General features: G+C 40.4%; 1 protein-coding gene across 2 annotated transcripts in view; it reads right to left on the bottom strand.

Moving 5' to 3' along the window:
* Positions 1 to 17,953, bottom strand: part of dock8 (dedicator of cytokinesis 8) — a 75,111-nt gene that overhangs the window by 5,422 nt on the left and 51,736 nt on the right. For both annotated transcript variants that reach the window (XM_054772738.1, XM_054772739.1), the window contains 13 exons: positions 17,827 to 17,923; positions 16,061 to 16,195; positions 15,645 to 15,797; positions 9,458 to 9,616; positions 9,269 to 9,369; positions 6,786 to 6,978; positions 4,736 to 4,879; positions 4,493 to 4,624; positions 3,540 to 3,674; positions 3,177 to 3,266; positions 2,587 to 2,823; positions 2,371 to 2,514; positions 853 to 959 (listed from right to left, as the gene is read on the bottom strand). In XM_054772738.1, coding sequence (XP_054628713.1) covers positions 853 to 959; positions 2,371 to 2,514; positions 2,587 to 2,823; positions 3,177 to 3,266; positions 3,540 to 3,674; positions 4,493 to 4,624; positions 4,736 to 4,879; positions 6,786 to 6,978; positions 9,269 to 9,369; positions 9,458 to 9,616; positions 15,645 to 15,797; positions 16,061 to 16,195; positions 17,827 to 17,923 — 1,827 coding nt within the window. The remainder of the gene's footprint in view (positions 1 to 852; positions 960 to 2,370; positions 2,515 to 2,586; positions 2,824 to 3,176; positions 3,267 to 3,539; positions 3,675 to 4,492; positions 4,625 to 4,735; positions 4,880 to 6,785; positions 6,979 to 9,268; positions 9,370 to 9,457; positions 9,617 to 15,644; positions 15,798 to 16,060; positions 16,196 to 17,826; positions 17,924 to 17,953) is intronic.

Genomic DNA, 17,953 nt, shown 5'->3' with positions numbered 1-17,953 from the left:
AACACAACTCAAGTTTTCCAGTCACACAAAGATCCCTCATTCTCCTTTCCATGTCTGGGTTTTAGCATAGAAAATGAACCTTTTTGAAAATTACAGTAAATATTTGCCAATCTGCTTGCAGCAATTAAGGCAGCCGGAATGTGACATGAGGTTTTGAAAATGAAAACCACCTTGTTGGAGGCACACAACACACGCACGCACACATAGGCTTTTCTTCCACCAAAATCACAGACGCACCACAGCGGGTAGGATGGTTCAGATTATGCCTTAATTATTTAAAATACAATGAATCCCTTGGGAACAATGAAGCTCTAGTATGAGGAAAACAAGCTTGCGCTACCATCCTTTGACACCATGGCTTACGGGAGGAGTTTAAGTTCTGGGTTTTGTCATAAATAATACTCTAGCAAGATAAGCCTGCTACGTGTATACGCCCGCCACTTGATAGAGGACTTGTAAAAAAAACAGGCCATGTGGGACAAGTGCAGAGTTACAGTGTATATGTAAGACGTGGATAAAGTGCACACTAATGCTTCTTGGAGTCACACATTCTGTAGTAGACAGGCGTGGACAAACACAGCTCATTTGCATTCAAGCTACAGACACACAAAATGGTGTGATCCCAGTAGGCACTTTAAAACTAAATTCTAAACTCCAGCATCAAGACAAATTTTGCGCAACACACTTCCAATACACTATTGTGGGACCTCTGAGGATTATCTAAAATTGTTGAAAAATACTATAATTTGGCACCTTTAAGTAGAAGCTCTATAAAAATCCATCTGTCCACTTTTTTGGTTTAGTATGTTGTTGCTGTGGTTGAGTGGGGTTTTCCCCCCGACACCGTCTTACCTCATGATAAACTCTTTGAAACACAGGCGCAGTTTATTGTGGTGACGGAAGAGCTTGGGGTCCGCCGGGATCTCATTGAGGAAGACCTGGGCCACTTCCAATGGCCCCTACAAACACAAACAGTCAAGGGAGTAAGTAAAATAAAGCACAAAAAAAAGACAACAGGGAGGAAAAAGCTTTAGGAGAGAAAATCGTTTGAACATAACGGTAACATGGCTAATGTCACAACTAACCCCGTACACCCAGCCATTTGGCTCCCATTTGCCCAGTATGAGATCTAGTTATCCTAACGTATATTCATCATGAAACCGCAGCAGGCTTGCGCGGCAGCGCCCGCTTCATGACAGGAGCAGCTAAACAGTTCTGATTAACATAAGAAGAAGCGGGCTTCAAGTACGGCAGACCCAAACACGGAAAACCACCTTGGCTGATTACGCTGGAGAGTTGTATGTTTATGGAGCTGCTGTGCATTAGCGTGGCGTATGTAGCCATCAGGTCTGTGTGAGGGATCTGTCAGATTAGACGCGCAGAGATAAAACATAAGGAGGTGGGGTGGCTGGGTTGGGAGGTATTATCATTACTCTACCAACCAGCACGCCAAGCAGGACCTGGAAGCGATCACATCAAACAGAGTTCGGCTTAGGCGTAGCGTGCGTGACACATGAAAGCAATGGTGGCCATGAATTGACGTTTTAACTCAATCATGGAGGAGGCGGGGGGGAGAGACAAAAAAGCAGGGATTGGGGTTATGGATGCAGCCAAGGCTTTGATGTATCCTGTCATGTCTCCCACCTGCAATCTGCCGTGACAATGCTAATTGTAAATGTAAGTTAAATGCAGGTTATTTATTTATAGAGCTATCTGCAACACTTTTTTTTTAAGGGAGCACTCAGGGGACAAAGGGGCGATGAAAAGGCATCATATGCTTCAACGTATATTCTGCGGGCATTTAAGCGCCAAAGTTGCAAAATTGTGACAAGCAACATTGCTGAATTAAACACGCCATAGAGACAAATATGATGCCTCGTGTAGTTAGCATTTTACACCAGGAGATGGCGGACATCTGTAACGTTAATCTGAGCAACATTTGTGGGTGTGTTTCTATGGAGTTTAGGAGTTTAATGAGTTTGAACACCCGTGTACATGGGAGCTCACGGCTGCTATGAAATCAGCACATTTTGGAGCGTAACCGTGTTCAGGGTCGCAGGAGGGGACATCCCAGGGGAACATTTTACTAGCTTGTGAGAGCTAAGAATGCACGAAATGGGACACACCTATTTAACGTATATAAACCAAGCTACAGCGACATTCGTTAGTGTAGCAGCTAACACAAAGAACTATTTTTCTAGCGTAGTGACGCAGCGCCTCAAGCCTCCACCGAGAGGTAGCGGGCCCACTCCAAAACAGTGCGGTAGGACACCAATCTGTACTGACTAGGAAACAACAACAATCATATGCACGACTATGAGCAGACAACCAAATAAATAGTCTGACGATGTAGACAGCAGACTGCATTACCTGGTTGACAGTGGCTCCCACTGAACCTTGCAGCAACATTTGTAACATCACGGCATCAGGTTGCTCTCTGTGTGTGGCGACGGCTAGCTCCCTGGTCTTTTTCTGCATGTCCTCTATGGCCACCTCAATAGGAGTCAGGTCAAACTGAGGGGAACAAAACAGCACGGGAGTGTAAACGGCCAACAACGCACGCAGATTATATCGCTCGGGGACTACCTCCTCCTTCTGGATGATGTTGATGCGGGTCTTGACGTAAGGGAAAGCGTGCATGGTGGTGAGGATGGTTTTTCTCTTGTACTGCTCGTGCAGCTCCCCGCGTGGACGCCCGCTCTTGGTGAAGGGTGTGGTGTACATGAAGCGCCGCAGGTTGAAGTTCTTCTCAAAATTCGTCAGCCGGTCTTTCATCTCGTAGTCGTCAAAGTACGGCTCCACGTACGTTATCTGGATGTATGCCTGGAGAGGAGGTGTGGAAATGTTTTCATTATAGCCGGGGTGTTTATTTACTTCAAATGTTAATTGGAAAGCAACTGTTATTATATATTATTATATAATTTTAATGAGGATTTGGACTGCATGAGAAAGTGAAAAGGAAATCATACCTTTCTTTGACGACTATATTCGATATCAATATATCAATAACAAATAGGCAAAACATTGCGTATGAATGTATGAAAATCAGTGAAATTGTGTTGAAATACTAAAATGTTATTTATGTTTTAACAAATATGAACATTTTGACTCCTTGTGTACTTTTAATAACAACTACAGTCGGTAGTTGACTGACAGGCCCTAAACCCTTGCCGTACCTTGTCGGGGTTGAGTTGTTTTCTGTCCACAGGAGTTGAGTCCTTGATCATGACCAAAACGTCCTCTCCGAAACACTGAGTGTAAAAGTTCTAGCAATGGGATAAAGATGCATATTTTTTGTCATTATTTGGCAATCAGCCAGTCATCACACAATGGAATACAGCTTGAACTACAGTTGTTTTTATGCAGCGCTAATGTAATGCAGCAGCGCTACCTGCATCACGCCTTTGATCCAAAAGCGATAGCGGTGCTGCACTTACTGACACATTTACATGCTTTTGAGCATTTCAATGAATGACACTCTCACACACAGAGTGATTGTACGTCATTCTGAGCCGCAGATGCCCCAGCAGCTGTGTTACCTCCAACCGATGTGATATCTCAGGCAGGTGCGTGATGCCGGGCTCCTTGTAAATGAATTCCCGCTCATCCAGGTCTCCAAATTTGGCACCGTAAAAACCAACACGGAAATAGGTCCCAAACATCCTCTTGTGGCCCTGCAAGGACATGGAGATACATCTTCATGGTGACATTCAAACAGCATGACAGGGTTATTTACTCTTATCATAGGGTCAGCCTTTTATCGGTGCCTATCGTCCATTATTTCTCGTGATTAATTAACTAATCGAATGCTAAATAATAATAGGGACTATTACCACCACATTACAGAAAATAAAGAATTACAGGACTGATGTAGTACTTAAATTATAGCAAGACAAACATAATGTAAGAATAAAGTATTTTTCATTTCCAGAGATAGAGAGCCGTTCCTGTGTCACATTGATGTGGGAATTTGGACTTTATTCTCAAAACATTACAACTTTTTTCTTTGTTCTCCCCCCTCCTATAACCACAACTTTTTCTGATCATTTTGATTTTAGTATTGTAATTTTTATACCATATTAGCAACATTCTAATGTTTTTTATGTGTTGTAGCAATACTCCTTCATAAAATAACAAAATATGCTTACCCAAACATATTTTTTAATCTATTTCAATAGTACCTACAGTGGAACCTCTAAAGTTGTACAATTCCAAATTCCACCAAGAGTTTTGATAAATAATGCCTCTGAAGTGGCTTAAGACAATGCATTGCCATTAGTTTTTTTTTAACAGTGGTTAACTGATTTTTACCCTTTTAAAACAGTTAGGAATGTGTGTACAGTTAATAACGGTTTTATGACAGCCACAGTTTGACCCTGGAACTGATTATTTCTATTTCCATGATTTCCTATGGGTAAAAATGGTCAACCAGTATCATGGAACAGACTGTGTTCAACCTTTGGGTATCTTCTGATGGTCTTCCAGTGGTTACCTTGTGAATGATGTTATCAAAAGCTCTCTGCAGTTTGTCATGAGTAGATGCCAGCTTTCTGAAGTCCCTATGAGCCTCCAGGATGGGTATGATTATCTTGTAAACCTCGTTAACGGCCTCATACAGACCACCCTGGTAAGACAAGCAGGGATGTGGGTTACCATGATGACGCACAGAACGCTCAAAAACCTAATACTGAATGTATGTTGGATAAAAAGAGCCAACAGCGTTGTTTCATCTCACATTGCTGAAGAGCTCGGAGGCCTGCTCCAGCAACCCAACTAGGCCACTCTCTGTAAAGTAGCGCCCCGAACACACGCCGTCCTCGTCTGGGGACAGGATGTCGTCTGACACGGCCGACTCCTCCAGCACATTGGGGGAGATGCTCTGAGGAGGAAGAAAAAAATCCATCAGCCAATCAATCACTTAGCCTTCTTAATCACATTAGCAGTCACATGGCTGGATTTAAAAGGAGAGTAGGAAATGGAACTAATGTGATGACCCTCCAATCAATGACCTGTTGACTGCTGGAGGTCATCATGTCTTCTCCTGACACGCATCACTGCTGTGTGTGTGTGTGTGTGTGTGTGTTACCGTCTATCAATAAAGAAAGCCAAAAAGGTTATGTAGCTATCAGCATGGGTTTATTGATTAACATGCAACTTCCTACCTACAGGTTTCTTTTTAATATCAGCCAGATGTGCTTATTCATTATTTTGGTTAGACTCCATATATTATTTTAAATAAAGTAAAAATCATAATGTATACTCACCCAAATTAGTTTATAGCAGGTGTGTGCAAACTTTTTCCGACAGCCACATACTGAAAATCAAAGGGTGTGGGGCACCACTTCAATATTTGTATGTATTGTTTAACTCATTCAATACCAAAGACGTATTTATATGTTTTTATAAACCCGAACGCCCGATCCCAAAGACGTATTTATACGTTTTTTTTGCGCGAGAGGCAAAAAGAGGTGATGACGCAACTGCACACTAACAGATGGCACTTTTAGAGCAGTTTTAAGCCATCAAAACGGCCACAAGGTGGCAGAAGTGCATTTGATAAGAGCTCGGTATGTGAATTTCAACAGAAAAAAACATACCCGGCAGCAAGGAGGAAGTGGAAGAACGTGGAGGAGTGTAGCATACAGAAGGTTACGCATTGGAGGGAAATTTTACAGTTCAGTTCCAAATGTGAAAATCGTGAAAATGGTTCATGGTGTTATATTTGTAAATAAATTGTTATTTTGATGCAAACCAACCCTTTTTGTATTGTTTATGTTGTAGTACAGTTGTTATTTGAGCAAAATATTTGTGTCAAAGTGACAGTTATGCTTGACATGTATCCGTTCACAAAAAGCTGGCGATCTACTGATGATTACTTAAGAATGGAAAAAGGTACTTTTTTTCTGATGAAAGACAGGAGTCTAATCTTTCTTTTGGTAGGTTCCATGTCTATATAGTCATAGAACACAATATTCTGTGTGCCCTGAAAGATCAGTCAAAATTGTCTAAAATGGCCGGTACAGAAGGGGTTGTCTTTTGAAAAATGGCTGGGATTGAATGAGTTCATTTGTTCAACATTTCAGCTGCTTCTTTCTACATTTGCCTTGTCGCTCTATTTTTCCCTATTTGCATTTTTTTGGGTTTACTTTTAATTCTAAAAAGGACACCCCTGGTTTACAGTATGTGCAACTCCCACACTACTTGTTCTTAATAATAATAATAATCATTTGGATTTTCTCATTTTATTTTATTACATTTGATTCATTCATTTCGGGGTTTACTTACTTACATATTTATTTATTTATAATTTTGGTGAGAATCCACACATCATAAATAAAACATTTAATCGTACAGTATAATTTTTTCATTTATTTTTTATCTAGCGGATAATGAATGAAATGAATGAAATAGCTACAGCAATGTAAATCTGTACTATTAATAACAATAATAATTATTAGAATGTTTGTTATTATTATTATATATTATTCATAACAACTATTGCCTGATTCGAATTAAATCTGTTACCTTTAATCAAACATGTCAACCCGCGAACCCATCTAACATGTTTGGGCCCTTATCTATTTATTCAGTCTTATCCCATAAGGCTTTGATGGGTTGTGCTTAATAAGAAAAAGTAGGTAGAGTTTCAGCTTTGTCCATGCAGAATTTCCTCTGAATCCGAGGGCAGGGAAAGTCAATGGCAGTCGGAGCAGTTTGCTAATGATGACAAATGTTTAAACCTTGGTGGAGGTCTGTGCTCTGTATGATCCAATGTCTGCTTCTACCTGGAAGGTGACACTGCCTACGGGCAGGTACTTGTGATCCTCCAGCATGCTGAGGTACTCAGCCACCAGGGCGGCGGCGTGAACCAGACACATGGCCGACTCGGTGTAACACTTCCTGTTGTTGTGCTTTTCCGCCATGTTCTGCAGCCAGGTCAGGCGGAGGTCGGGAGATGTCTGGTAGCCTTTCGCTATCCTGGTGGTGGAACATGAGGAGGAGGGTGTATGTCATCTTTTAGGATTTTCTGCATACATTAAAAATAGACTCATGCCATGAGTGATGCAATAACATCTAATTTAGCTACATGAGGGCAAAATATTAAACAATAATATCCACATTGGCTGCATTAAAGTGTGAAGTGCATCTTGCTTTAAGGTATACAAGGCTGTTTTGTAGACGCCTATAAAAGAGTGATTTTTCATCACTGTAACCTTATGCTCTAATAGAGATGCTGTACTAATTTCATTGTATGTCTTGACTACAATGGCAATAAAGCTTTCGTACATCTTTCTTCTGCTGGTTAACAGTCTAAAAATAATACTACAGTGGTCCCTCTCTACATCGTAGTTGGAACACTGCGCACTCATTCTATTGTGGTTATTCAAATATTTATTCATAAATTATCGCTGTTTTGTGGTTGAATATGGTATATCCTGAGTAAGCAAATATAAATATATAAGCAAACTGTACGTATTGGCATACATTTAGCATTTTTAACAAGAAAAATGGCTAAATGAAGGAAAATACAAATATAAGGCATTGAAACGACATGATATGAAGTGAGAATTGACTTTTAGCTGAGTGCTAGCAGCAGGTTAGCAATGTAGAGAGTGGCCGACAGCAGCTCCTGTGTAAATGTTCCCTGCATGTGCTCTCTGCTTGTTATTAAAGCTATTGAAGTGCGTCGTGAGTCTCTCCTTAACCACAAACAGCGGCAGTGGAGTAGTATTTTACACTGGTCTCTTGGTGTCAGTAACACTACATTGATGAGACAACAGCCACCGCAGGAACTGTCAATGCTAACGTGTGAGTTAGCATTATTTATGTCTAAGATGGCTTATTTTCGATTATAATGTCTACTATATTGGGTAATAAAAGTTTAAAGGTGACTATAGGGGTGTTATTTCATGCCTACACGGATCTAATACTGGTAAAAAAAAATATATATATATTTAGAAGATCATAAACAGGTTTTCTATGCTCTATCTACAAAAATATTCCATTTATTAATATTGAATCCTACTTAGTGGAAATTTATTTATCACAGTCGAGTCTGGAACCAATCAACTGCGATAAACAGGGGCGACTCTAATAATATATAAAAATAATACTGCTATGTTTTATTTTTAAGCTTATTTTGGATAGAACAGGATGTCACTATGTGCACATTTTAATCCTGTGTAGCTAGACGGTAGTTATGTTGTTGTTATGTTTCATTTTTCATAGAAATGTCCGCCTTGGGTCTCACATTTCATGTTGAGAAAAGCAGTCGATCATTTATGTCAAAGTCGGCTTACACAGGCACTTTTAATACAGATGACAATAATAACACCGGGACAAGGACTTGATGAGTGAAAGAAAGGTTGGCGACATAAGTGGGACAGATTTAAGCAGGTTCCAGTGTAGTATATAGTATTGTATGCAGCTAGACAGACAAACCATTTTATGCTCCCAAAGAAAAAGTAAAATACATTCTTGGCACCACCTGTTGTATTTAGATGTAGGTGACTGTACGTATGTATTTGAGCCTTTATGTATATTTCTGTGTGGACTAGAGAAAATACAAAATTAATTCAAAATTGGCACCCATGTGCATGTTGCATGATCATTCCATCCTGCAAAAAGAACCACTTAAATATATCATTAAGGGTCCAAAATAACTGGACAAATAAGACATTCAACAACAGCCGTGATGAGTGTACCAAAACTTTTGACCATTACTGTCATTACTTGTAATTACATGTACTTGACCAACGCACAAAAAAAAACAAAGTACTGCTTGAACAACAAATCTAAAAATAGCCTTTTTTGCTTTGGTGCAAGGCAGTGCATGTCCTCCTAAGAGACTAAAACATGGAAACAATTTTCCTGTTAAAGGAACTGCTGTACGCACGACATGGCAATGCATTTAAACTGAATGAAGGTCTTTATAAAGCAAGTGATTCACTTTTGACTTTGTTTGCTTACATGTTAAATTGTGCATCTGGAGGCCAAATGTTTTGTGTCCTAATGACCAACAAGTACCCGGAGTGAGGGTGAGCGTACGGGCTAAAAGGGTCATGTAACATGACTGAGAACACGTATGCTCATTTTGTCTCCACCTCATACTATTTGCATGTAAACAAAAGCGGCTCAGAGGGCAGCCAAACCGCTACCACATGGTTACCATGGCGAGAGGAGGCATACAGAAACAAAAGGCAGCGACACAAAGAAGAGAGGCGTTTCCACCTTTACAGGATGTGGTGTTTTCCGTCGAGCTCCTCACCTGTACATAAGGTCCATGAGCATCTCAGGATCCTCCTGGAACTCTCTCATCTTCACCGTGTCCGACAGAATGCTGTTAAGGTTCCTCAGAAGCTCATCCACCTGGAGGTAACACAACCAGGTAGCTATGGTATAATTCATAATAATAATGTTGCATGATTACACAGCAACTGTGTGCTTGATTTGATACCTGTAGGGGCAACTGTGTGTTCTGCATCTCAGCATCCTCCTCTGCGTAAGCCAGGATGGTGCGGAGGGAACGTCTCAAGTGTTCCTCCTGAAAGTCGGAGGACTTGCCCACCAGGGATGCCAGAGACATGGTGACTTGCATCTTCACTCTGGAGAAGTTCTGCTCAAGACACAGAGGGACAGCCTTTGACTGAGCTCTGCATCTTTCCTGAGATGATGCTCAATTACAATTGGAGGTTCTTAAGCTATTGATCTGAATTATTGATGCTTTCTTTTTTGTAGCTTTGACTCCTCAAGCTCGGAATCACACTTTCCAAACACTACAGTTTAATCACAAATAGCTTATAGGATCCTATTAGAAAATAAATAAATATATACACAATAAATACAAATATTCAGTAATTGGTAACATCATGATGAATAAGAAAAAAATATGTGCAAAATTACACAAACACAAAAGCCATCAGTTTTGAGTAACACAATTTTAAATGCTATGAATAATAATAATTTTGCTGTTATAATTATTGTTACTATTATTATATTGTATTCATTAATAAATAAAAACGTTAAATAAATAATTAAAAAAAAAAGAGTTTTCCCCCTTGGGTGGCTGGGCTCTCTCCCTTAGAGAGAGAAGCACTATCATTCGGGAGAAACGCGGAGTAGAACTGCTGCTCGTCTGCAATGAGAGGAGCCAAATGAGGTGGCGCACAGGCGTCTGGTCAGGATGCTTCCCGGACGCCTCCCAGGGGAGGTGTTCAAGACATGTCCGACCGATAGGAGACCTCGGCGAAGACCCAGAACACGTTGGAGAGACTATGTCTCTCAGCTGGCTTGGGAACGCCTTGGGATCTGCAGAGACGAGCTGGATGACGTAGCCAACCCCGTAACCCAACCTCGGATAAGTGGAAAAAGATGAATGGATAGATGGATGGAATATTACTCTTTAATAATAATAATAATTATAATAATCTATTCTTATTTTTTACAGAGTGGTAGTTCATTTTTGTCAACCTTTATTGTAAGTTCTATGCTAATTGGATACACTTGTTGTGGTCTGTAATAAACCAACAAAACAAAACTAAATTAAATAGTGCAACACATCTAATATTACAAACTTTGAGTGTTGTGTTATTTTGAGTGTAACTGTATTAGAAATTGAAATTGATTATAGTTCATACAATTTAAATTAATTTTATTCCATAAACAACAGTTTAGAACAGATTGTGCTGTATGTGCTAATAATGCTAACTTAACTTAGCACATTTGTACATTGTGCTGTATGTCGGGGCTCTGTCGATAACCTCCGGAAGAGTGAGATTCATCTATCTGTCATATTCTAGGCTGGGAAAACAAAAATGACGTAAAAATGTGGCGTACAAATTGAATCGGCGCCCGAAAGCATCATGATGATATTGAATCAGGAAGTGGAGCCTCGGCTGCCTGCCAGTCTCGTATTGGGCTGATTATGTTGCATCCTCCGCTCAATGTTGTTAAGGCCTCATGGTGCGTGTGCTCGTCTCTTCATTCTTCACTCTACCTGTCAGCGACAACAGGCCGACAAGCGGCCATGTGCGTGCTTAGGTTGTGTGTGTGTGCGACTGTACACGTGTCGAGCGCCATCTATCTCTAACATGAGCAGCAAAGCGGGAAATGATCTCCCATTAGCAGAGACATAATCACCCATGGATCATCTCTACGGCCCCATTCTGTTCAACTGAGCATGGAGCCTGAGCCTAACCACCCATCACTGCCCTCTAATGCACTAAAAATACGTGTGTGTGTATGTGTGCTCAAAAGTAGGCTAAATAATACATTTGTCTTTCTCCCTTTTCCTACACACACTTTTTCAAGGCCAATAAAAAATAGAAGAATTAGAAGAATAAGTATAATAATAGTTTGTCCGATAAGAATGAGATATCGGTTCATATCGGTATTGGTTTTTTTGCCCGTAATGACATCGGCGAACTCGTGCTCCACACAGTAACAAGCTTGCTAGCTAAGTATGTCCACAGTCTAGAATTATTTCCAAGTTTCGCCTTAGAATTCTAAATATGCAATCTGATTGCATTACAGTTGTCCCTCGTTACGTCACAGTTCGAACATCGCTCCCTCACTCTATCGCGTTTTTTCAAAAATGAGTTAATAAATCATTGCTGTTTCGTGGTTGACTATGGCCCATTATTAGTCAAAACATACTGGAAGACAAGTCATATGGAATAATCTGGTCACTAAACATCAGTAAGGCCACAAAACATTGATGAGACATGCCATTACATTATATTACCTTAACACTGCATGTACAGTAGTTAGCCAGACATAACACAGTAGGGGTGTAACTGTTTGTTTTAATAACGACTGGACTCGTATCACGATTGCTGATACAATTCAAGGACAATATAGGATAATTTAGAACGATACAATCCAAAACAATCCAGTAACTTCAAAATGGATTCAGTAACTTTTTAGCCAAAAATTCAACCAGCGTGACTGTGAAATAAATACCTGGATACCGGACAGCGCAGGTGAAGTTTGCTAGATTCCCGTTGTTTTTTTGTAAGGTAATCAGGTATAAATGATTAATAATGCTGACATACTGAAGAACAAATTATCATGAGTACAAAAAAATTGTTGAAAATGCAATACAAAATCCAGATGAACAAAGTGTGGTATAGCTTGCCATGATTAATTATTTACTTTAAATAGTGCAATCCAAAACTGCAAATGAATGTGGTATGGTATCTTCAATTAGGTGTTGAAACCTTCTCACCTGATTATAGCAGCCATTTGAAAGACCAGTGCAGCAACCAGCAGATACCCTGTACCTTTTGCTGCTGAGAGGGCTGGGACGGGTCCTTCGTCTTGATGACGCGATTAACAGAGACACTGAACAGGATACCGCGGTGTGATGGGTTTATTCTAATAAGCTTTGATAATCAGACCAAACCGGGACAGCAAACAGATGCTTCACATATGAAGTGATGGCAGATGGCGTGCAGCAGCGGAAGGAAGCGTGGTAATGCAAAAGAAAAACACATAAAAAATGCGAGTGTAAATGTGTAAAACGGTCAACAAAAACTATGGCTTCACAGCCTTTCCACTCTCCTCCTTCCTTCTTGGCACAAGCAAGTGCGCGCCATTTATTGCGTCCGCGTACATAAGGGTACACACCCACCTGTGTTCATGTGACCACACCCCTCTATACCCATGCAGACTAAAGACAGTGCTCGCCACCAAAGTTACAAACTTGTCTCCTACAAGCAACAATACACAGATGACAGAAGTTTCGCAGCGCACATATGTGTTTTGACCTGGACACGCCGCGCTGGATGATAACGTCACTAAGTGTCACTGCTACTGGACCGTAAACGACCTTCAGTAGGCATACAAAACGTCCTTACTTTGCATGTTGTCCCCATAAATGTCACTTAAAAGGAGTTTCAAATAAGGACTAATGAGTTAAAATATGAACAGTAAATGACCAAAAGAAGAAGCAGCACAGGTCCACTACAACTCCCATGACCACAACATAGCAGGAAGACGATGACGTCACAGACAAGACTTTGAATAATGTTTAACGTCTTTATCATCAAGCGCTAAAAAAACACATCTATATAAAGCCTGCCATGTTTAATCCAATGCTTTATTTTCTAGTATCGATTCAATCGATTGATTACCTTTTAAACAATGTCAGATCGATATGTATGTCGTCCTGAATGGAAACTTGCTGAACAGATCTCAATTGTAGTTGAATCATAGAAATATAATTCGATGCATCGATGGAGTGAATGAATCGTTACACCCCTATGACACAGTGAAAACAAGTTCTCCTCCCATTCCGTGTGGAAGTGGTAAGTTTTTGGCTTCTTACTTCCATCTTCCCCACTCCGTTTGAAACCCTTTCTCAAGTTTAGACTAAAAAAAATGGAGGCTAACTAGCTAGCTCACGAGCAAGCTATGCTTAAAGCCGTGGCCGTTTCTTGTGTCCCTGCAGTGACCCCGTAGCAAAGAATAACAGGAGTGTAAAGGTGACTATAGGGGTGTTTTTCATGTCTGCAGGACTCTAATAATGGTAAAAAAAAAAAAAAAAAAACATATTTAGAAAGCCATAAATAGGTTTTCTATGCTCTAAGTAGGAAAATATTACTTTTATTAATATTGAGTCCTACTTCAAGGAAATTCACTTATCACGATTGGGTCTGGAACCAGTTAACTGCAATTAACAAGGGACAACTGTAGTCCAGAGTTTCATACTTTGCACTTTACTTTGATATGAATTGCTGGACTATATTGGTACTGGTGGTGGTAACAAAGCCAATGTTGCACATCTGTAATAATAATATGCATTTATTTTTTATGCTACTTAATCCTGGGTCACAGTGGTATGCTGGAGCATATCCCAGCTGACTTTGGGCAAAAGGCAGGGCACGCCCCAGACTGGTCACCACCCAATCGCAGGGCACATATAGACAAAGAACCATTCACACTCACATTCATACCTATGGACAATTTAGAGTTACCAATTAACCTAATAATAATAGCACTTCCAAAATAGGCAAGACATAGATCTCATAAGAATATGTAATACATTTTAAGTTTCCAGAGATTTGTGTGGCAATTTTGACTTTATTTTCAAAATATTTTCCCCCTTTTTTTCCATTTTTATACTATTATACTATATTGGCAAAATGTTAGAATGTTTTTGTGTGTTGAGTAAAATTTGGTTATATTATTCTGTTTGAGCATGTCTTGTGGCTGCTAAGCTAATTCCCATCACAGCAACCTCTATATAAACAAATAAATGTTGAGGCAGAGAGGTGTGTGTGTGTGTTTAAGTGCACCCCAGAGACTGCAGTCTGACTTTCATTAAAGTGTGCATACTGTAAACACAGGAACTATCAAACAAGTGCAGAAAATGATGGAAGATGGTAATATACCACTTTCTTTGGAGCTTCTTAATTTTAGTGAGGTCTGTTTCAGCTAGTTAAAAAAATAACTCCTCTATTTTCAACCAACTTTAATCATTTCTGCACAAGCCCAAATTTTACCGTTAAACATTCTTAGCATTATTACTAGAACTATTTTTCTAAATTTCCCCTCAAAACAGCTAAATTCTTAAAGAGAGTTAATTCATTGTTGGGAATTATGTCTGTTACGTCTGTCTGGAATTGATTGCTGATTAATTAAATGTGTGTGTATATATACACACCATGCACACACACACACATATAATATAATTACACGTATTTATTCATATAGTGCACACAAAATGATGAACAACTCTGTGTCTGTCTCCTTTCTTTGTGTTGGAACTGGATCAATTAAGTGCTGCCCTGTTAGTGTGATGATGCGTTCAAGCACCCTGGTAACTTCTGGGTGTTAGCCATAGACTTTCAGACATCAACCAATCAGAGGACAGAAAAATACTGACATTACTGTATGCCTGCCAGCTGGCCCTGTAAGGTGAATCTGAAATCTGATGGTTTAAGGGGTCAGAACTCCCAATTCTGAAGGCTCTGGGCATTGACATGGCAACACATAGAAGCTGAAATCTGATTTTAAAAAATGTGAAAAATCTAACGTACACATACATGTACTGGAAGTAGGGCAGCCAAGAGATATGCCACAAAATGAAGATAGGGAATAAATTTGAACACTGTCATGGAACAACTACTATAATTTAAGTTGTAAATGTAGGTCAGTGATTTTGATAGTGTTTAGGCAAGCAGAAAACACATTGCTGGCCCTGACTGCACACCACTGGATTACATTGTGCAAGCAATGTTATGACCATTGAATCTAAACACACGGACATTGAGGTGTGTCTGTCATTATTTAAAGAGGGCTAAGAATGTAAAGAGGGCAGACAGTGACACATCTCTCTGTTCTCTATTCACAAGTACATCCTTCAGGAGAAACTTTCCACCGAGAGCCCAAAATAGATATGGCAACGACATAAAAGCAGCAGAGAGGAAATGTGGGATAAGATTTGTGTGAGACCAAGTATCGCGAGTCATTCCATGCTCTTATGTGCACTTAAATTCAATTTCTTTGGTGAGGTCAGAAGTTTCAGAAAAAGGTTTTAAATAAGGATTTATCCAGCGGAAAGGTTGCCTGATGTTTGGCTTCTAATACATGTATGCAGAATATATGCAACATTTTAGTGAGTTGTGTCGGCCTCCGCTTACGCTGGCGTTGCTGTAGCTGTATCTCATGATGAGGTAGAGGGTGGCGCATGCCTGACTCCTGTTCTCGTCCACGGGGCTGCTGCAGTAGTGAAGCACCTTCTGGCACAGGTCTGCGCACTGCTCGGCCTCCTCTTCGAAAAGAAGCTCGCCAAACTGCAGAAAAGGCACAAGAAGAAGTCGCCAATCAATCTAAGAATTGAGTGTAAATCCAAAAAGCCAGACGTCCTAACAAAGGGCTGTAATGGCTGTTAACCCATCATAACATATGCTAGCAGGACCCCAAAACCATGCAAGTATGCCCTCTAGTGGCTCTGTGACATATAGGGGAACGGAACACGAAAGAAAAATGTAAACATACACATGCACATTTCGAATAAAGACATACAACGGTAAATCCCAAACACAATTTGGAGTACCTTGACAACAAGCGCCCTCAGTGTGCTGAATGTGTGTGAGAGGAACGTAGAGCTCTGGTTGCACGTCAGAGAATGGAGTAGCACCTTCAACACCCCGCCAACCACGCTGTCCTTACAATCAGCCAGCGGCACTGCCTGTAGCAAAGACACATGAGTGAAATGGCAACAACAGTGGGGTATACTGGGAATTGACAGATTTTACCAAATAAGTAACAGGTAGATATACAGTATCAGCCAAAGGTTTAAAAAGGTTTCCTGATGCTATTGAATGAGAGGGTGTGGTGTGCCCACATTTTTGACTGGTACAGTATTGATAAGCATTTATAAAGCACTAAATCAATATGTGAACAAGCACATAATGTACTGTCGTCATGTCACATGTAAAACCGTCCGATGCCCGGATGCTGTAGTGAGTGCGGCCCTTAAAAGGGATTTTTTAAAAAATGTTTAAATTGCTGCTAAATGCTTAATCTGAGTTGGGTCCAGATGAAACTTTGTTTGGTCTCAGGGGGGAGGTGTTCAGGGCACGTCCAACCAGTACGAGGCCTTGGGGAAGACCCAGGACGCATTGGAGAGACTATGTCTCCCAACTGGATTAATTGGCTGGGGAGATGGAAGTCTGGGCTTCCCTGTTTAGGCTGCTGTCCCCCCGCGACCCAACCTCAGATAAGCGCTAGAAGATGGATGCATGGATGGAGATTGTTGTCTAACTTGTCATGACATCTTATGTCCCTGCATACACATAACATGTCTTAAAACCAAATACAATTTGACAGATATAGGATGATGTTTTTTTTTTTGTTCCATTCATTATAAAATGCAGGCATTTTTTAATGTAGTTAATTGAGAAAGTGACATATAGACCTCTTCAGGCTGTCGTCTTCATCATACAGAACAATTTCGATTAAGCTCTGACTTTGTGGAGGCAAGTGACTAGAGGTTAGTGTTGCTTGGCGAATCATCAAACGGGCCTCTCACATCCTATGGTGTAGGCGAAAATTTGTCACAATTTATCGTTGCCCATCTGTCTCATATCTCTGATTATGATTTGGGCAGATTTGGGTAAATTCTCTAGGAAGAGTTTGTTAAAGTACGACCAAAGTGGACTTTGCCCAAAAATGTCTGACTTCCTGTTTGATTTCAGACATGGATTCTTGAGACTTATTCATGTGTCCTGTCAGGATAAACATGTCTGAATTTTGAACACTGATCGGTGGACTGGTATCATAATAAATGGTATGGCATCATAGTAAAAGTCCCTAATACTACATGGTCAGTATTGCATAAACTGACCTGATGCCCAAACTAAAAACCATCGGAAGCACTCCATCTGATACCGTGGGTGCTGCAGGTCCAAAGGTTGAGTCAGGACAGAGCAGCCAGTCTCCTCAGACCAGTTTTGTTTATCCTTCTTTTGTCTGGGGCCAGACCATAAAAGATAACTGATGCATATTTTATTTTATTTATTTTTTTTGCGGCTCTTTGTTTTTGTTCCAATGTGCATTCACCAATAAAGTGTTCAAACTGTGTATGAGGACTCGTTTCAAGATGAGATTGCCAAGTCTTACATGTGTGGGCGGTTTATTTATATAGAAGGCTTTGCACGCGGCCAATTCAATGTGCTTTGCAGAAATAGAAGCATCATCTGTATTCAAACAGATGAAAAGTCACATTTGATTAAAATAATAAACACTCATCCACTTTATAAGTTCTCATCCAGTCCGCATTGAGAGCTACTTCTATAGGTTTTGCATGGGGGCTCTGACCTGCACGATGGTCTCCAGCAGGTCCAGAATTATGAGGTTTGCCTCTGTGGCCAAGTTTCCACTGATCAGAGCCTCTTGGTCCAACTCTGCTTTGGTCCTGGTGGAAGATGGGATGTGTGTATGTATG

This window comes from Dunckerocampus dactyliophorus, chromosome 4 (assembly GCF_027744805.1).
Source record: "Dunckerocampus dactyliophorus isolate RoL2022-P2 chromosome 4, RoL_Ddac_1.1, whole genome shotgun sequence".
NCBI lineage: Eukaryota > Metazoa > Chordata > Actinopteri > Syngnathiformes > Syngnathidae > Dunckerocampus > Dunckerocampus dactyliophorus.
Note: the sequence above shows the minus strand (reverse complement) of the source record. Positions and strands in the feature narration are given on the sequence as shown.